General features: G+C 45.0%; 1 protein-coding gene and 1 pseudogene across 1 annotated transcript in view; one reads left to right on the top strand and one right to left on the bottom strand.

Annotated features, from left to right (window-relative positions):
• The window catches only part of ACAA2 (acetyl-CoA acyltransferase 2), a 38240-nt gene extending 26630 nt beyond the window's left edge, over positions 1-11610 (top strand). The window contains exons 6-10 of the mRNA XM_041752132.1: positions 1347-1522; positions 2608-2737; positions 7592-7662; positions 9857-10011; positions 11212-11610. Coding sequence (XP_041608066.1) covers positions 1347-1522; positions 2608-2737; positions 7592-7662; positions 9857-10011; positions 11212-11296 — 617 coding nt within the window. The 3' untranslated portion in view covers positions 11297-11610. The remainder of the gene's footprint in view (positions 1-1346; positions 1523-2607; positions 2738-7591; positions 7663-9856; positions 10012-11211) is intronic.
• Positions 4332-5053, bottom strand: LOC121489306 (annotated as a pseudogene).
• Positions 11611-16931: the final 5321 nt, after the last annotated feature.

The raw sequence follows: 16931 nt of genomic DNA, 5'->3' as shown, positions 1-16931 counted from the left end.
GAACATTCTGCTCTGAGGGCTCTGATACTGTGAGAGACAGTGGCCCACGGGGGCTGCTGGAACCGAGCGGGTGTTCTCCTCTGTGAGGCATACATACTCACAGGGAGGGGAGGACGTGTCTGGAAAGGACCCACTGGGTATTCTTCTGTGCCTTACTCCTCCCATCCCTAATCGAGAATCATTGCACCCTGACTCAAAGACTCAGAACTGCCCAAGGCTGGGGCTGCAATGCCCTTGATATAAGCCTCCACACGACTGTCAGACCAGTCCAGAGTGGGCACCATGACAGTATGGTGAGTCGAAGAAATTTGTTAGTCTCCTGAAGAAGATTTCTTAAATTAAGCTATTTCAAATGAGCAGCAACTCCTAATTTAGGGCTGTCAGATACCTGGAATAGTGAGAGTAAAGCCCATTTCAGAGGGATAAGTGGAATGGAGCCAATGCCAACCAGCTCATTCTCTGTGTTTGAGTTACACATTTAAAGCGGGAGGGTGTTGGCCCAGAGGTCAGGAGGCATCAGTTCTGTTTGTATTTTTGCCACATACGAATTCTTTGACCTGAGTCAAGTCATTTATTCACTGAGCATCTGTACAAAGAGATAAAAATTATTTGCCTCCCTTTTTCCCTAATAGTTGTTGTGAAAGCCAAATAAGGGAAGTGTGTAGCCTGCTATAAAGGAATATGAAAAGTAAGGTGGTTTCACTCCTGGCGTATCCTGTTTGTGAAGCCATAGGTTACCATAGTCCATTCTAGTCTGCAAGGTGCAAGGAGGTAAGCTGTTTCCCTTAGAACTGTGTCAGTAATCGCTCAGTGTCAGTAATCGCTCAGAGAATTTCTTCGGGTTGCTTGTCATTAAATTTCACTCATGGATCCATTGGACCCAGATCAGTAACTTCTAGAGACGACCTTTTTTCTTACTGTGGTCAAGACACTGAGCATAAGTTGTACCTGCTTGACACATTTTTAAGTGTGTGTCACTATTGTACAACTTGGTAACTTTTAAATGACTTCTTATCTTACCCAGAGAAGTTTAAATGAGACATTAAGTTTACTTAGTGCTGCTGTAGCTGTAACTTACATACATATTGCTAATAATCTAGTGATACCTTGTAAAAAAAAATTGTAGTAAAAAGGTTAAAAATTATAATTTTAAAAAGATGCCGAATGCATTACTATAGATTCATGGCAGTACATGCAACTCTCCAACAGGCAACGAAGTTGTACATAAAATAGAAGTAGGTGGTGAGGAAAGGGTGGGGCAGAAATTAGATTGAAGATCGTGTTTGATTTCGTTTCTTAGATTTTCTCTTTTTCCCATTCTTACGATGGTCTTCCTCGTGTTTCAGCTAATGATGCTGGCTATTTTAATAACGAGATGGCACCAATTGAAGTGAAGACTAAAAAGGGGAAACAGATAATGCAGGTAGATGAGCATGCCCGGCCCCAGACAACCCTGGAGCAGTTAAATAAACTTCCCCCTGTGTTCAAGAAAGAAGGAACTGTAACTGCGGGGAACGCATCGGTAGGTGGCGCCACAGATCATCCTGGGCTCTTGCTGACATGTTCAGTGCAAAGCAGTCGGGTGGTATCTTTGGGTTACTCCCAGTGCTAGTTGTTAGCTATTTTGCTTACCCTGGCAGTGTTCCTATTCTGTGAATGGAGGTTTTCACAGTCCCAGACAATATTTTACCCCAAAGATACAGATGCAGTGAAACGCCGGGACACCTGCACCCTGATGTTTATAGCAGCAATGTCCACAATAGCCAAACTGTGGAAGGAGCCTCGGTGTCCATCGAAAGATGAATGGATAAAGAAGCTGTGGTCTATGTATACAATGGAATATTCCTCAGCCATTAGAAACGACAAATACCCACCATTTGCTTCAACGTGGATGGAACTGGAGGGTATTATGCTGAGTGAAATAAGTCAATCGGAGAAGGACAAACATTATATGGTCTCATTCATTTGGGGAATATGAAAAATAGTGAAAGGGAATAAAGGGAAAGGAGAGAAAATGAGTGAAAATATCAGTAAGGGTGACAAAACATGAGAGACACCTAACTCTGGAAAACAAACAAGGGGTGGTGGAAAGGGAGGTGGGCAGGGGGTTGGGGTGACTGGGTGATGAGCACTGAGGGGGGCACTTGGGATGAGCACTGGGTGTTATGCTAAATGTTGGCAAATTGAACTCCAATAAAAAAAATTAAAATACATATATATTTTTAACTCTCATATAACGCGCTTCCAGTTTCTTAGCCTCTTCAGAATATTATGAGGAACCTAGAAGGAAATCTTCTTGGTTATTGTTTCAGTTTTCATGGGTTTGTCAGTTTGTTTGTTTCTCTGATGTATACAGCTCATTAGGTTTCTTACATCTCCCCACATCCGGACATCAGCTTTTCGGGAACATTGTTTCCTGCATTGCTAAGGTTGTTTTCTGTGCCTAATACAGTTTCTGATCCACCAGACCACTGTGAGCACTAACTGTGCCCCACACTGTGGCACTGCTTCCTATGTGATTCCGTAATCCTAACACTACTCCCTTATTCAAACCTCGATGCACTGGGCCCTTTGCCCTCTAGCTAACCCTCTGTTTTTGTTTCCAAGGGGGTATCTGATGGTGCTGGAGCCGTTATCATAGCTAGTGAAGATGCTGTTAAAAAACATAACTTCACACCACTGGCAAGAATTGTGGGCTATTTTGTGTCTGGATGTGACCCCTCCATCATGGGTATTGGTAAGTTCATCGTGAAGCAAACCGATTCTGTTACATTTCTGGAGAGAAGTCTTCCCTGGCATTTAGATACCTGAGACAGTGGCCAAATCAGGGTCACTTGTGATGGAAAGGAGGTTGGTAATCAGTGGTTTCAACAACTCCTCTTTCAGAAAACCTGTGCCAGGGATAAGAGGAAAACCTCGACTGTGTAAACTGCTCCTGGGCATTAATCACACCTCACTGTCCATTTGGGATATTTAAAACTTGCCCCTAGCGAATCACAGAGGAGGGTTACAAGGTGCTGACCAGATGAGAGAATGGGCAAGGAGTGGGCCTGGGGACAAACAGAGATGGCTCAGTGCTGGGTGTTCTGCACACAGCCGCTGGTGTCTCATCTCCTCTTCCACAACTCCTCTGTGAAGGAGAAAACTGAGGCTTAGGGCGGTTGTCTTGTCAAGTCCAGACCAGGAAGTGATGGAGCCAGGAATGGGAACTGGGCCTCTCTAATTCAGGTGCTCTTCTCACTGTGTTGTCTCAGGAAGTCGAGGTCATGCCCACCTGGCTCGGCTGCAGCTGAATAGGAAAAGGGAGAAGTATAGTGAATCTCGGTTGATAGAGATTAGCAGGAGGACTCCCTACAAGTGGGTGTAGGTGACCCATGAACAGGGTGGGGGGCAGGAGTGCCAACCATCATGCAGTTGAAATCCAACTATGTTACTTCCCCCCAAACCAAACTACTAATAGCCTACGTGGCCCAGAAGCCTTACTGATAACATAAACTTTTAACCCATATTTTGTATGTTACATGTAATATCTACTATGTTCTTACGGTAAACGAGTCAAAAGGAAATGCGATTAAGGAAACACATTTATAGTATTGCCCTGTCTTTATGCAGAAAGTCTGCATGTAAGTGGATCTTCTCAGTTCAAACTTGTGTTGTTCAAGGGCTAACTGTATGGTCTTTCTTGGCTTGAAAAATATGAATTAGAAGGAGAACAAAGAGCGTTCTGCTGGATGCACTCCTAGGAACCGCAGATGATACTGAATTTTAATAATGTCTGTCGTCATTGTCCAGGAAACAGAACTGATGAGGAGCCTCACTTACAAAAATATTAGCACCTGGAAGCTTTGTCATCTCCTACCTATGTCCTCATACCCCAAATAAAAGTCTACCCTAGGGCTAGATTCAGATTCTTGAGAAGTCCAGAGATTTTCCTTAGGAGCTTAGTTAGGCCTTTTCCAACTAACTGTTTATGAAGTAGGTCTCAGGGTAGAAGGGAGTTGGTCTGTTGCTGACCTGTGTTCTCAGAGGTCTTCAGGGTATGCCTCAAGGATCTATGCGAGTGATGACCACCTTTGCTCATTTGGCACTGAGTTAATACCCGACCATATTTGCTGCCTTGTCCTTCAGAGATTTATCTCTATAGAATTCCTAAGAAAGAAAGCTGGCCTGTCCACATTTTGTCACTTTCACTGTGTGTTAAATTACTTTAACCAGAACTGCAAGCTATGGAAATATCTGTTAAAAGTCAATTTTTTCTATGTCTCAGGTTTAAAGCTTATTAGCTTTTAGCTACTCACTGTCAGCAAAACATAGCTTTGGTTTTAGAGATGGAAGGTAGCTTTAAAAAGTAAACGTTTGTGTGTTAGTGTTGCATTTACCACCACAGTGGACAGCCCCCATGGGGGTTGGTTTCCCAGCCCCCATGTGATCATCAAAATCTACCCATAACCCCACCCCGAAAGATTTTGTTTCATAGTTCCAGGGTGGAGCCTGGGAGAATGGCTTTGTTTTTTGTTTTTGGGGTTGTTTTTTTTTTTTGAAAAGCACTTCTTAGCATTTAATGAACCTCCCCCTATGTGGCTTCAAGCTACTAGAAGGCAGGCGCCCCCCACACCCTTTATCTTCTCCTCAGCTCTTCTACTGAAGAATTTGGCCTTCACGATGACAGGCTGTTTGGGGAGCTTTCCCTTTCCCAAAACTTTGTAGTAGCCCGATCGCACCACATTGATAATAAGAGCAGCTCCAGTCTTGTTTTTGGCAGCATTTACCCGTGTCTGCTCACTGACTAAGGTCCACAGTTTATCAAGGTTGACAGTTGGGCAGAAGCTCTGGTTCCTCTTTAAGTGGTAATGTCTCATACCGACTTTTCCAAAGTAACCTGGGTGTTATTTGTCGAAGTTGATCCTATGATGATGCATGCCACCAGCATTACCCCGGCCTCCTGGGTGCTTCCGGTGTTTGCCGATGCGGCCGTGGCCATGGCTCACGTGGCCCCGAAGTTTCCGGGTCTTCCTCAGTCTGGATGGCATGTTGGCGGCCCAGAGGAAAAAGCTACCTGAATGGTTTTAATGATCAATCATATTTATCTGATATGGAAAAGTAGTTATTTTATAGTTCTTTTTCAGTTTAACCTCACTGAATAGGTTCTGATATATTCACATGGCCAGTGAGCGAAGAAAATATAGTTTTCCTTCCTTTTCTTCCAGGGTCTGGATGTTGGCCCTGTGGTCCAATGAACACCGTTGTGTGTTCACACTGTGTGAACACCATTGGACTTGTTTTTTCCCTTAGGGCTTGAATAGAGCCATAAATACCACATGTCCCAGTGTCAGATGTCCCTCCTCCTAGACAGCTGTCTGTCCGTGGTTGTATGGGACTCAACGAGGTAACTACACAAAGTACTTAGCGAAGTTTGGTAACTACACCAAAGGAACAAACAGAGATAGTGGGTCATTGACTGGTGGGATCATTGAGTCATCATTCCAGTTTCTAAGAATAGTTTCCTCAGTTATGCAGTTAGCCAGCATCTAGCAGCCCTTAGCCCTTAGCCTTGCAAGGACCTGCAGCAAGAGCTGCCGACCCAGAAAAAGGAGGAAAGCCAAGACCTGAGAGTAGTAGTGGCTCCCAGGAAGGATACATATGGAAAGACAGCGCTCCCTGGAACTCCCCAGGGGTGGCCGTGGTGGGTGAAGCTTTGAACCTCTGTCGCTGTAGCAGCTCTGGCTTTATCTTCTCTTGGGCTTTATTTGTAGAAAGAATTCCAATAGTTAAAAAGAAGAAGGTCAAAAACCAGTTCAAAGCCTTCTGATGAGACGTTTACACCCCACAGAGATGCCAAGATCACATAGCTTTAGTGGTAGGACTAGGAATGAGGTCTCCTTTTCCGATGAGAATGCTCTAACTTCCTGAGTCCCAGTAAATAACATGGCTGTGGCCCAGTGTTTGGAATAATTGACTGTAACGATTCTAAGTTGACAGTGCCCTGAGTCATGCTTTCTATGGATATGAAGACAAGGAGGTATGTAGAGTGGAGCTACACCCTCTGCTCTTCGTTCTGTGTGTCTTTGACCCTGTAGGATACTCATCCCCGACCATGCTGGATAACTGGTGCTCTACTACTATCTATCCTATTTTTGTGCCTTAGACATACAAAGAGAATCTGGAACTAGGTTCTATGTTAAATCAGTAGTTAGAATGAAGAGCTCTCATTGGATGCCCCTCACCTATAAGCAGACTGTTGTCCAAAGAACATTTTAATTAGGTGACAAAACAAATTACATTGTGCTTAAATTGTACCATGCTTTTCTTTTAAAGACTGATTCCCTGAAGGGGAAAGGAGAAAAAATGAGTGGGAAATATCAGAAAGGGAGACAGAACATGAGAGACTCCTAACTCTGGGAAACAAACTAGGGGTGGTGGAAGGGGAGGTGGGCAGGGGGTGGGGGTCACTGGGTGACGGGCACTGAGGGGGGCACTTGATGGGATGAGCACTGGGTGTTATTCTATATATTGGCAAATTGAACACCAATAAAAAATAAATTTATAAAAATACAGACTGATTCCTCATCTTACTTAGGCGTATTTATGGAACTGTTGCAGAATATTTGACTACTTAAAATTCAACAGAACATACCATTTTTTTAAGACATTTGTGGCAATTTTATTCTCCAAGAATAGATAGCGAATTAGATAATCTCCTCCAGCCAGCTTTTTTACCATTTGGGGAAAAAATATTAATATACTTAAAAATTATGAGCAGCATTAAATGGTTATTGGTGATTATCAGTAATCTGGGAGCTAAAGTTTCAGAAGTCTTATTTGGCAGATTTGCATTTCTGCAGTGGGGGTTTTGTTTCATTTAAATTCTCTTGCAGGGATCCCTGGGTGGCTCAGTGGTTTAGCGCTGCCTTCAGCCCAGGGCGTGATCCTGGAGTCCCAGGATCAAGTCCCACGTCAGGCTCCCTTCATGGAGCCTGCTTCTCCCTCTGCCTGTGTGTCTGCCTCTCTCTCTCTCTCTCTCTCTCTCTCTCTGTTTCTCATGAATAAATAAATAAAATCTTAATTAATTAATTCTCTGCCTGTGTTTGGCATTATTCGTGCTTCTTTGCTTTGAATATCTTTTCCCTAAAGTGCCTATGGCTTCCTGCCTTGTACCCACGTGATGCTACTACTGTTTCTTGCCTTTTGTCTAGATAGGCCTGAAAATTCAGAGGGTGCCACAGTCACTTCTCTGCTAGGAATGCGTGTGATTTGAGTCCCAGGCACTTAGACTGCCTTGACGCTGGGTATGAAGCGTGATCTGTAAGTGACTGTGAAACCCCATAGAGCACTCCTTTGGCTCTCTGAACTCTTCCAGCCATTTGCAATAGAACCTTCATGTGAGCCTCTCATTTACGATTTTGGATAACCAGCTTTTCACTTTAGTTCTATTTTTTTTTAATTGTCACATCATTGACTAATGTGCCATCAAGGTAGCAAGATTTGTGACTACTAATAATGTCACATTATTTCTTCCTTACTTACCTGGTTAGTGAAGAAGGAGAAATTTGACAAATAAATATGAGATGAAACTGATTTTGTTCTTCTATAGGGCCTGTCCCTGCAATCAATGGAGCACTGAAAAAAATAGGACGGAGTCTCAAGGACATGGATTTGGTAGAGGTAAGTGTTATACTTTTTTACATGAATAAACCACCAGTGTCTGTAGCATAAATGGTTTTAATATGGCATTTTACAGCTTTTTTTTTTGTTTCTGTGCTATTAACCTTTCCAAATGATGTCCATCTAAGTAAATATTACTTTTGTTACATGCTTTGAGTCGATACTTTACCTGACTAGAATGCTTTATATATATTCAAATAATTAAAACAGCTTGATTTCTCCTTAAAACATGAATTCCTGGAAACTTCTTAGCACCTTATAAGACTATTGCATTTTAGACTACCAGTGTGCCTGTTGAACTAAATTGAATATTATATAAGGTAGATGAGAAATAAGTAACTTCAACCTTTTATGGATTGAAATGAAAAAATATAAGCAAAAGAATTGACATAGTAGAAAACAATATCTGGTGCCAAATCTAGAAGTTTCTTATTTTCTCCCTAACTTAAAACTCTCCCTCCCCCAAACTTACCTTTGGCTGTTACACCATAGTTGTGGCTAGATTTGTGATGTCATAATTTCTGGCATAGAAAACTTAAGTTTATTAGTATGGTGATTTTTTTTTTAATGTTAGTTTAGATAGAGCAAAGGCGTTTTAAGTATTTAGACAAACAGAAGAGTGGAAAAGAAAATAAAGTTGGATTATATACATTTTACATTTGGGGACTATTTGAAAGTTTTAGGTAATTAAACATGTATGCTGCTTGACACTGGGAAATAACTAATATAACAAAGGAAATCGATTTAAGTTGATAGAGAAAGGGCCTTCTCAGCACAAGTGTGCTCTCCTCTGATGAGCTCTCATCTAGGAAACTACGGTTTTAGACAAACGGCTTATCCTTAAATCTCTCTTCCATTCTTAGAGCCTCAGGGGGCTGCTTACTTATCATATTTATATTAGCAAATAATGTCCCTAAATTCCTGACTCTAGATTTCACACTTAAAACTCTTTAAATATGTCAGCTCTGCAAAGTTATTCATAATCATTTATAGATGTATATGTCTGCAAGAACATTGCTCTCAACACCATGATATGATTGTCTTTGGGATGTTTGATGATCCACAAGGTGGTTCATCCTGAGTTCAGAAACCTAGTTTCACTAGCTCATATTCCAGATCTCTTAGTACCCCTTTAAGCATGACCATGTAAAATGGAAAAATAATGTAGGACCTAAGGATAAACAAAACACCATCTTGGAAATACATGAAATATAATAGGAAAGAACACAGGACAGAATTTTGATCTCAACTCTGTAACAAAGTTATCTTTCTTAAAATCAGTTTTCTTAGCTATAAAATTTTCTAGCTAAAATCATATGAAACTATAGTGCTGTGACCTTGAAGGTAATTCTCATAGCCAACCTTGCTAAGTGAATACAATATGATACTTTTCAGAGCTGCCAGATTTCAGCACAGTAACCATCCTTGTATGTAGGTGGCTCTGAAGGTTTAAACCTTCTTGGTTGTGTCAGTTTCTTCTTGGAAGAATGGCTAGTAGTACTGGGCAATAATAGCAATAACAGGAGCAACCATCTCCTGGAGGTTGGTATGTGTCAGGTAATACACTTAATACCCATGATTTCATTTAACCTTGACAGTAACTCCTAGGATGTACTACAGGCACATTTTACTGTTGAGGGAACCTTGAGTGTCAAGAGTTTAAAAAGCATGCATACAGCCAAGACTTGAGCCATCCCTCTGGCTTCAGAACCTCTGGGCCATCTCCCACAGCCTCTAGTAAGCCTCCACTCATGACATTGCTGAGGATTTCTTGTCTCCAAGGGATGCAGTTGACTTAAAGTATCAGTTGGTAAATATACCCGTTTTCAAACTTGGTATCTTTATAAAGAGCAGTTGAAGATAAAATGACATTGCAAGGTAGTTTTTTTTCTGTGTGTTTTGTTTTGTTTTTATTTATTCATGAGAGACACACAGAGGCAGAGACACAGGCAGAGGGAGAAGCAGGCTCCCTGCGGGGGAGGCTGATGTGGGACTCGATCCCAGGACCCCAGGGTCACGCCCTGAGCCAAAGGCAGATGCTCCACCACTGAGCCACCCAGGTGTTCCCGTAAGGTAGTTTAAATAGGGGGAAAAAAAAAAAAGAGCAAAAGTAGCCATCACTAGGATGAGACAAGTCTCAGTTAAAAATCAACTTATGAACAAAGATTTTTATCCATGTTTTGATTATTTTTAGGTGAATGAAGCTTTTGCTCCTCAGTACTTAGCAGTTGAAAAGAGTCTGGATCTTGACCCAAGTAAAACCAATGTGAATGGCGGAGCCATTGCTTTAGGTCATCCCCTGGGAGGATCTGGAACAAGAATTATGGCACACTTGGTTCACGAATTAAGGTATGTGCTAGAAACTGTTACATTTCATATTTGCCATCTTTGGTAGAAATGCATGGATTTGGGTTTCCTCAGAGCAGTCCAATATTTTTCATTCTTCTTCAAATCCCCCTCTGCTGATTCTCACCAGGTCTCTCTCTCTCAGACCCATTTTACAGTCTCACCAGGAACGAGTTATTTGGGGACACCCCTTTTTGACTGATATTATAGATGATTGATTGACCTGTTAGTGGCTCCGCACTTGGGATGTGCACGCTTCCTTGTGTTTGCCTCGTGCTCACCCGGCTCCTCCCCAGTGCTGCCCCCCACCCCCCCAACTCCCCCACCCCAGGGCTGGTGCATAGCAGTCAGCACTACCAAGGCTCTGGCCGTCGTGCTGTGCTTGCACTCTAGTGCCAGTTACAAGAAAGATAAAATTATTTAGGAGAACAAAGTATTGGGAGGATTCTGGTCTAGATGCTGTCCTTTAAGGAACCTAAGCAAACTACTCCTGTGGGTCTGAACTAAGTGTTTCCTTTTCCTTAACTGGTGCTAGGGTCCCAGCAGGAACTTCCTGTGTGCCTGATGCTTTTCAGTTTTTATACAAGAGCTCCTCCTTCTGGGACTGTGTATTTTGGACCATTTTGCTCTCTTAGGAAAATGCAAACAAAACCAAATATGTCAGGCCGAAAAATTCACTCTGGCTCCTGTTAGGTTAAAGGAAATCACTTAATAATTCACTAAGTTAATGAGGGATGTGCACCAAAAAGTTCTTAGGTGCTTTTCTCTCAGATCGAGGAACAGGAGCAGATGGTCTAAAGGAATCTAATTTGTATGAAAGGGACATGAAATGCTTCTAAATCATCTGCTCTTTCACATGGGCCGTCTTCACGGATTGCACTTACTCTCAGGTGCCTTGAAAATCTGAAACTATCTAAAATCAAAGGGGCTGGCCTCTCTCCTTTCTCACAGCACACCTCTGCTTCTAGATCTGTTCTAGTCTCTCTTGTTACCATTTCTTTTAATCAAAATATTCAGGTTCTGATTTCATTCTATTGTGATTTATACACCCATATTGCTGATTGGGGAAAAGATTGAGATGAGAAGCTGAATGAGCATGAATGATGCAGATGTGTCCATGATTAATTCTATTTCATTAACTTTCTAATTAGCTCTGTAAGTTTTCTATTTGAGTAGATTTCAGCCACTGAAATTCTCTTTTAGGCGTCGGGGTGGGAAGTATGCCACGGGCTCAGCTTGCATCGGAGGCGGCCAAGGCATTGCTGTTGTCATTGAAAGTACGGCCTGAGGGATGGGGGGCCCAGCGAAGCCCCCTCACACTGGGGGCCAGGCCACAGCAAAGCAAGTGACCTCCAGAAACCAGACCTGATTCTGCGGCACGTGGCTGAGTGTGATTAAGGGATAATGAGGCAGAGATGTATTTCTCATGAATGAATAAATAAATAAATTCTCTAAAATGTGTACAAGTATGATGTATTTCTGCACAAAAATCAGACTACAGAGGCCTTAAAAGAAATTGTATTCTCCTGCTATATAATCATCACTTATGCCTTAAATAATATATGATTGTAAGAAAGTGGAATAAATACTGCTTTAACTTCATCTAATCCTTTACTGTCATTTCTTGGATTTTTAAAAGCTTTAATTGAGGTAAAATACACATAACATAAAATGTACCATTGTAACCATTTTTAAGTGGCATTAAATACCTTCACACTGTTGTGCAACTGCTAGCGGCCTCCACGTCCAACACTCCTGTCTTGCAGAGCTGACACCTAGGCCCCCACCCCCGCCCCGGCAGGCACCATCTCTTCCAGGCCCCTCACAGGAAGCCACTCATTCAGGATCTGTCCTTTGGCACCTGGGTTATCTCACCCAACAGGTGTCCTCGAGGTTTGCCCTTGCCCTTGCCCCTGTCGGCACTACCTCCTTTTCTAAGACAGAACATTCCACTGTATAGACCATGTTGGTTTGTCCTCCCATCCCTCTGTGGACAGTTGGGTTACGGCCACCTCTTGTTTTGTGACGAATGCTGCTCTGAACCAGAGTGGACTGATACCTGTTCATGGCCCGGTTTTGGCTCTCGGGTGTGTATCCCCAGGTGGACTTGCTGGGTCGTGCCATAGCTCCTGTTCACACACTTCTGGGAATTGCCCAACAGTTTTCCACAGTAGCTGCACCATTTTACACTCGCCAACCTTATACAAGGGTTCTGATTTTCCCATGTCCTGCACAGATACTTGTCGTTTGCTGTTTGTCTTTTACAGAGGCCAGGTCCTAATGGGGTGGGGTGGTACCTCACTGTGGTGGTGAGGGGCATGTCCTTAGTGATTGGTGATGTTGAGCATCTTGTCTTGTGCATATTGACCATTCCATCTTTTTTGAAGAACTGTCTAAGTCCTTTCCTCATATTTTAAGTTGAACTGTATTTTTTGTTGTCATTGAATTGTCTTGTATTATTTTTTTAAGTTGAAAAACCAGTTTAACTTCGGTAAGTGATGTTCATAAATCATTATGAGATAAATGTCCAAGGAGCAAATTACTGAACTTAGTCTCGATACTAATAAATGATGTATTTATTACTGGAAAGTTAAAGCGATGCTGTTATCATAATCCTGGGAAACGGGACTATCCCAAGCAGCAGGGGCATATAAGCACCCCACTTTTAATTAAACCAAAGCATATGTCAGTGACTCCACCTCAAGTTCAAGAAAGCTGAGCAAACACTGTTTCAGGATGGATTATTGAATTTGAAGATTATCAAGGAATTGGTCAGGATGGACCTCCCTGTCATGACTGTTGAGCGAACACTTCACAGAGGTGACAGTTGGCCCTGCAGATATCTGGGAAAAGAGCAAGTCCTAAAGCAGGAGCACACTAGGTGTGCAAGGAGCCCGTGTGCCTGGAACAGAGTGAGCAAGATGGAGAGGGGCTGGCAATGAGTCACAGAAGCTTCCAGGAGACTCATGTGGGGCCTGAGAAGCCACTGTAGGGACTTTGGCTTTTATTCTGAGTTAAAACAGACCTTTTGATTCAAGGAGAGACCTCATCTGACTTCTAGGAAGGATGCTTCCGTCTGCCCTACTGAGCTGCCAAGGGACAGGGAGGCCGGTCAGGAGGCTGCTCCACAGCCTTCCGGGCCAACAGACAGCACTGTCACCCCCTACGGGTGGCAGCGGGGCAGTGAGATGCCGTCGGACTCTGCTTATATTCTGAAGATGGAAATTTGAGATTTCCTCATGGCTTGACCGTTGGTTGAGAGAGAAGGGGATCAAGGCTGAGCCCGGGGCTTCTCAGCCCTGGGGAGGGCGATGCTACTGGTGGAGCAGGCCAGGGGGCCCCGTGGGCCAGGCGTCCCACGCAGGCGCCGAGCGGGTCCTGGGGGCAGGAGAGGTGTGGGATGAGCCAGGTCTGAAGTCGCTGGCATTTACATGGGACTTGCTCAAGAATTAGTGGCCTCCTTGGCAGGATGAGCACTGGGTGTTATGCTATATTTGGCAAACTGAACTCCAATTTAAAAAAATTAATTAGAGCAGCCCAGGTGGCTCAGCGGTTTAGCGCCGCCTTCAGCCCAGGGTGTGATCCTGGAGACCCGAGATCGAGTCCCACATCGGGCTCCCTGCATGGAGCCTGCTTCTCCCTCTGCCTCTCTCTCTCATTCTCTCTCTGTGTGTATGTGTCTCTCATGAATAAATAAATAATTTTTTAAAAAAATTAATTTAAAAAAATCCTAAAAAAAAAAAGAGAGAATTAGTGGCCTCTACCCTACATGGATCCAAAGAGGAAAGAACAATTTTTCCTTCTATTAACACCTTTGGTGTGCATTTTTGTGACTTAAAGAAAAATTTAAATAAGAGAATAAAAAATCAAACCAAGTATGTCTGCATTGCCTTTCTGAAGACTGATCCGATTCTTTTAGGTAGTTCTTCCTCACTCTACATAATAAATGCCAGCTCTTCTACTTTCATGGAAAAAATATGTAAACTTTTTACTAAATCAAATCACTTACAATGTAGGATGGGAGCATGCATTTTTAACGGTAATCTAAAAGGAATGCCTTTGTTTTTTTTTTTTTTTTTTAGGAATGCCTTTGTTAAGGAGAAATAACAAATAAGTTTTATGAAGTGAACAAAGACTCCCCTTTCCCTTTCTCTTCATCTCGTTTTTTTATTCTTAAAGTGAACCCCGGGGTATTATAGATTGGGTTGACTTGCATGAGGAGTCTGCACCTGCCGCCAGCCCAGGGCACTCGTCCCTAGGTGGCACCACAGGCCTGTGCTGTCCCAGTCCCTTTTTTCGCAGCATCACAGATGCTTTCCTCCGCCAAGTTGGCCACTCTGGGTCCTTGTCACCTCCTGGGAATGGAGGGAGCAAAGGGGCCGGCAGTAAAGAAACCTAGGGCTGCAGGTGGGAGACAGAGTTCTCTTCCAGCTGCTGGCCAGTGCCGGTCCCAGTGCAGGAACCTGGAAGTCCCTCTGGCCAAAACAAACTTTTATCTGGCTGCAGGGACAAAGCTGCAGACTAGGGATGCAGGGTTCTCTGGCCTCTGAGCGGCTACTGTGGAGCCCCTGAGGCTCCGGGCAGCCCCTGCCAGCCGGGGGCCCAGGGGGAACCTGCGGAGGGCAGAGTAAGAGCAGCAGAGAGGAGGCAACAGCAGGGTGCTGCCCACCCCAGCCCTAGGGGCACTCGGAGCCTGCAGGGCTGCTCTCCTCCACTCCAGACCCTATTCATTCCTGAGGCCCCGGCTGCCCGCAGAGCCAGGACTGCAGGGAGCTGCTTGCATCCTCCTGGCACACTTGGGGACCTCTGCTAATGGGGCCAGAGCCAGGGCAGCCCGAGGGCTGTGGGGGCAGCGGGGACGTGGAGACGCGCAGAGACAACGGGCCGATCTGCGTCCTGGGATGGGAGTGCTGCCTCGGACTCCTCGTATAACCAGTGCCTCTGGCGTGAGGGCGTCAGGAAAGAAACAGCTTCTGGGGCGCTGGGGACCCAGCCGGTGCAGCGTCTGCCTTCCGTTTGTGACCCCGGGGTCCTGGGATCGAGCCCCACACTGGGCTCCTCACAGGGAGCCTGCTTCTCCCTCTGCCTCGGCCTCTCTACCCCGCTTATGTTCTCGCTCTCAAATAAAATAAAATAAAATGAATAAAATAAATAAAATAAAATAAAATAAAATAAAATAAAATAAAATAAAATAAAATAAAATAAAATAAATAATAAAATAAAAGAGGAAAGGAAAAGAAACCAGCATCTGACAGATGCAAAACTGGTCAGGAGGTGGAGGTGGAGCAACGGGACCGGGGCACGGGCCCTTCCTGGCTCGGTGCACATGGGCACACTCGAGAGACCCAAGCTGTTGCGGACAGAAGTAAAATCCCAGCGTGCGCTCTGAACATGTAGCTCCTCAGAGCCTTTAACTAGCGGACAAGATAAAATCAGAAACTGCAGAATGAGGGGAGGTGCTGAGGGGAGGTGCTGATACTGAGACGAGGGGCAAGCTCTGCGGGTTGTGCACACTCACGCACACACGCACACGAACAAAGCACGAGCTGAGGCCACAGTGCAGATGAAGTCCCAGCCCCACCAGGTGTTAGATCCCTGCGGCCGGACCAGGGGCCTGGGGCTGGGAGACAATGGGATGCGGGAGCCCGTCAGAGCATCTTCCCGGCTCCCGGTCTGCATCTCCTGCGGCCAGCGGCACCCTGGCCGATGTGGGGTGTGGCGTCCCCGCCCGCGGCTCGGAGCCTGACTAGGTGCACGTGTGCCGGGCCCCGAGGACAGGCCACCTGCCAGCTGGAGGACTCTGTCTCCGTGCTGGGCCCGGCATGCCGTCCCCGCTCTCATGGTAAGGGGAGGACAGGCCTGCAGGCCCAGAGGTGACGGCCACACGACCACAGGCCAAGTCATGGATGATACGGTCATCTTTAGCCCCTTGGAGCTTTTTCTCAATGACCGTTGTAGGACACTCAGGAGGAAGTCCTCTCAACGTGGGCACAAAGCAAGTCCAGCAAGTTTCCTCCAGGACATAGGAGAGGGCGAGAAGAGAGAGAGCTGCTCGGCCAAGAACGTCAGCCATAAAGAGACGGAACCGCTCTAAGTACTGCCTCCCCCCGCCAGGTTCATGGGTGACGTGTGAGGGCACCCGGTGGTGCGGTCGTTTACCCTCCAAGGCTGCTTCAGGCCCAGGCCCTGCTCCATAGGACGAGTCCTATGGGGCAGGCTTGAAGCCCCCCTCCCTCTGCCCCTGCCCCTCTGTGGGCCCCTTCCTCTCAAATAAATAGGTAAATCTTAAAAAAAAAAAAAAAAAAATACGTGTGCAGAAGACGTGTAATGGGCATGTCATTCCATCCGAACACTGGTGGTGGTCATGCCCAGATGGTGCCCCAGAGGGGGTGGCGGACGGGCAACAGTGCACTCGGGGGACAACACATGAGCCGCAGAGACCCAGATGAATCTCACAGGCTAGGACACACCGGGGCTCAGTGTGGTTGGTGGTGCCAAGTCATGAACCCGCCTCGCAGTGACCAGCAGCAAGGAGACTTCCTGTTCAACCCTGTCACTGGCTGGAGGGAGGGGAAATAAATCTCTGGAAATGTGAACCGTGTGCTCCTCCTCACACAGGTCTGCAGTCTGAACACACACGGCCCAACTGGTCCGAAAAACAAAAAGCCCTGAAGCCAAGAATTTTCCGTGGTTCCCAAGTACCCAACAAAAGTAACTGCAATGTTAATGAACTTGAATTTATTTACTTACTTATTTATTTATTTATTTATTTATTATTATTATTTTTTTTTTTTTTTTTACGAACTTGAATTTAAATAAAATCTTGAAAGGATAGGACACTTGTGTGGCTCAGTGGTGGAGCCTCTGCCTTTGGCTCAGGGCATGACCCTGGAGTCCCACGTGGGGCTCCCCACAGGGAGCCA

The sequence above is a fragment of the Vulpes lagopus genome, chromosome 1 (assembly GCF_018345385.1).
Source record: "Vulpes lagopus strain Blue_001 chromosome 1, ASM1834538v1, whole genome shotgun sequence".
Classification (NCBI taxonomy): domain Eukaryota; kingdom Metazoa; phylum Chordata; class Mammalia; order Carnivora; family Canidae; genus Vulpes; species Vulpes lagopus.
This window is presented reverse-complemented; position numbering and strand designations above follow the sequence as displayed.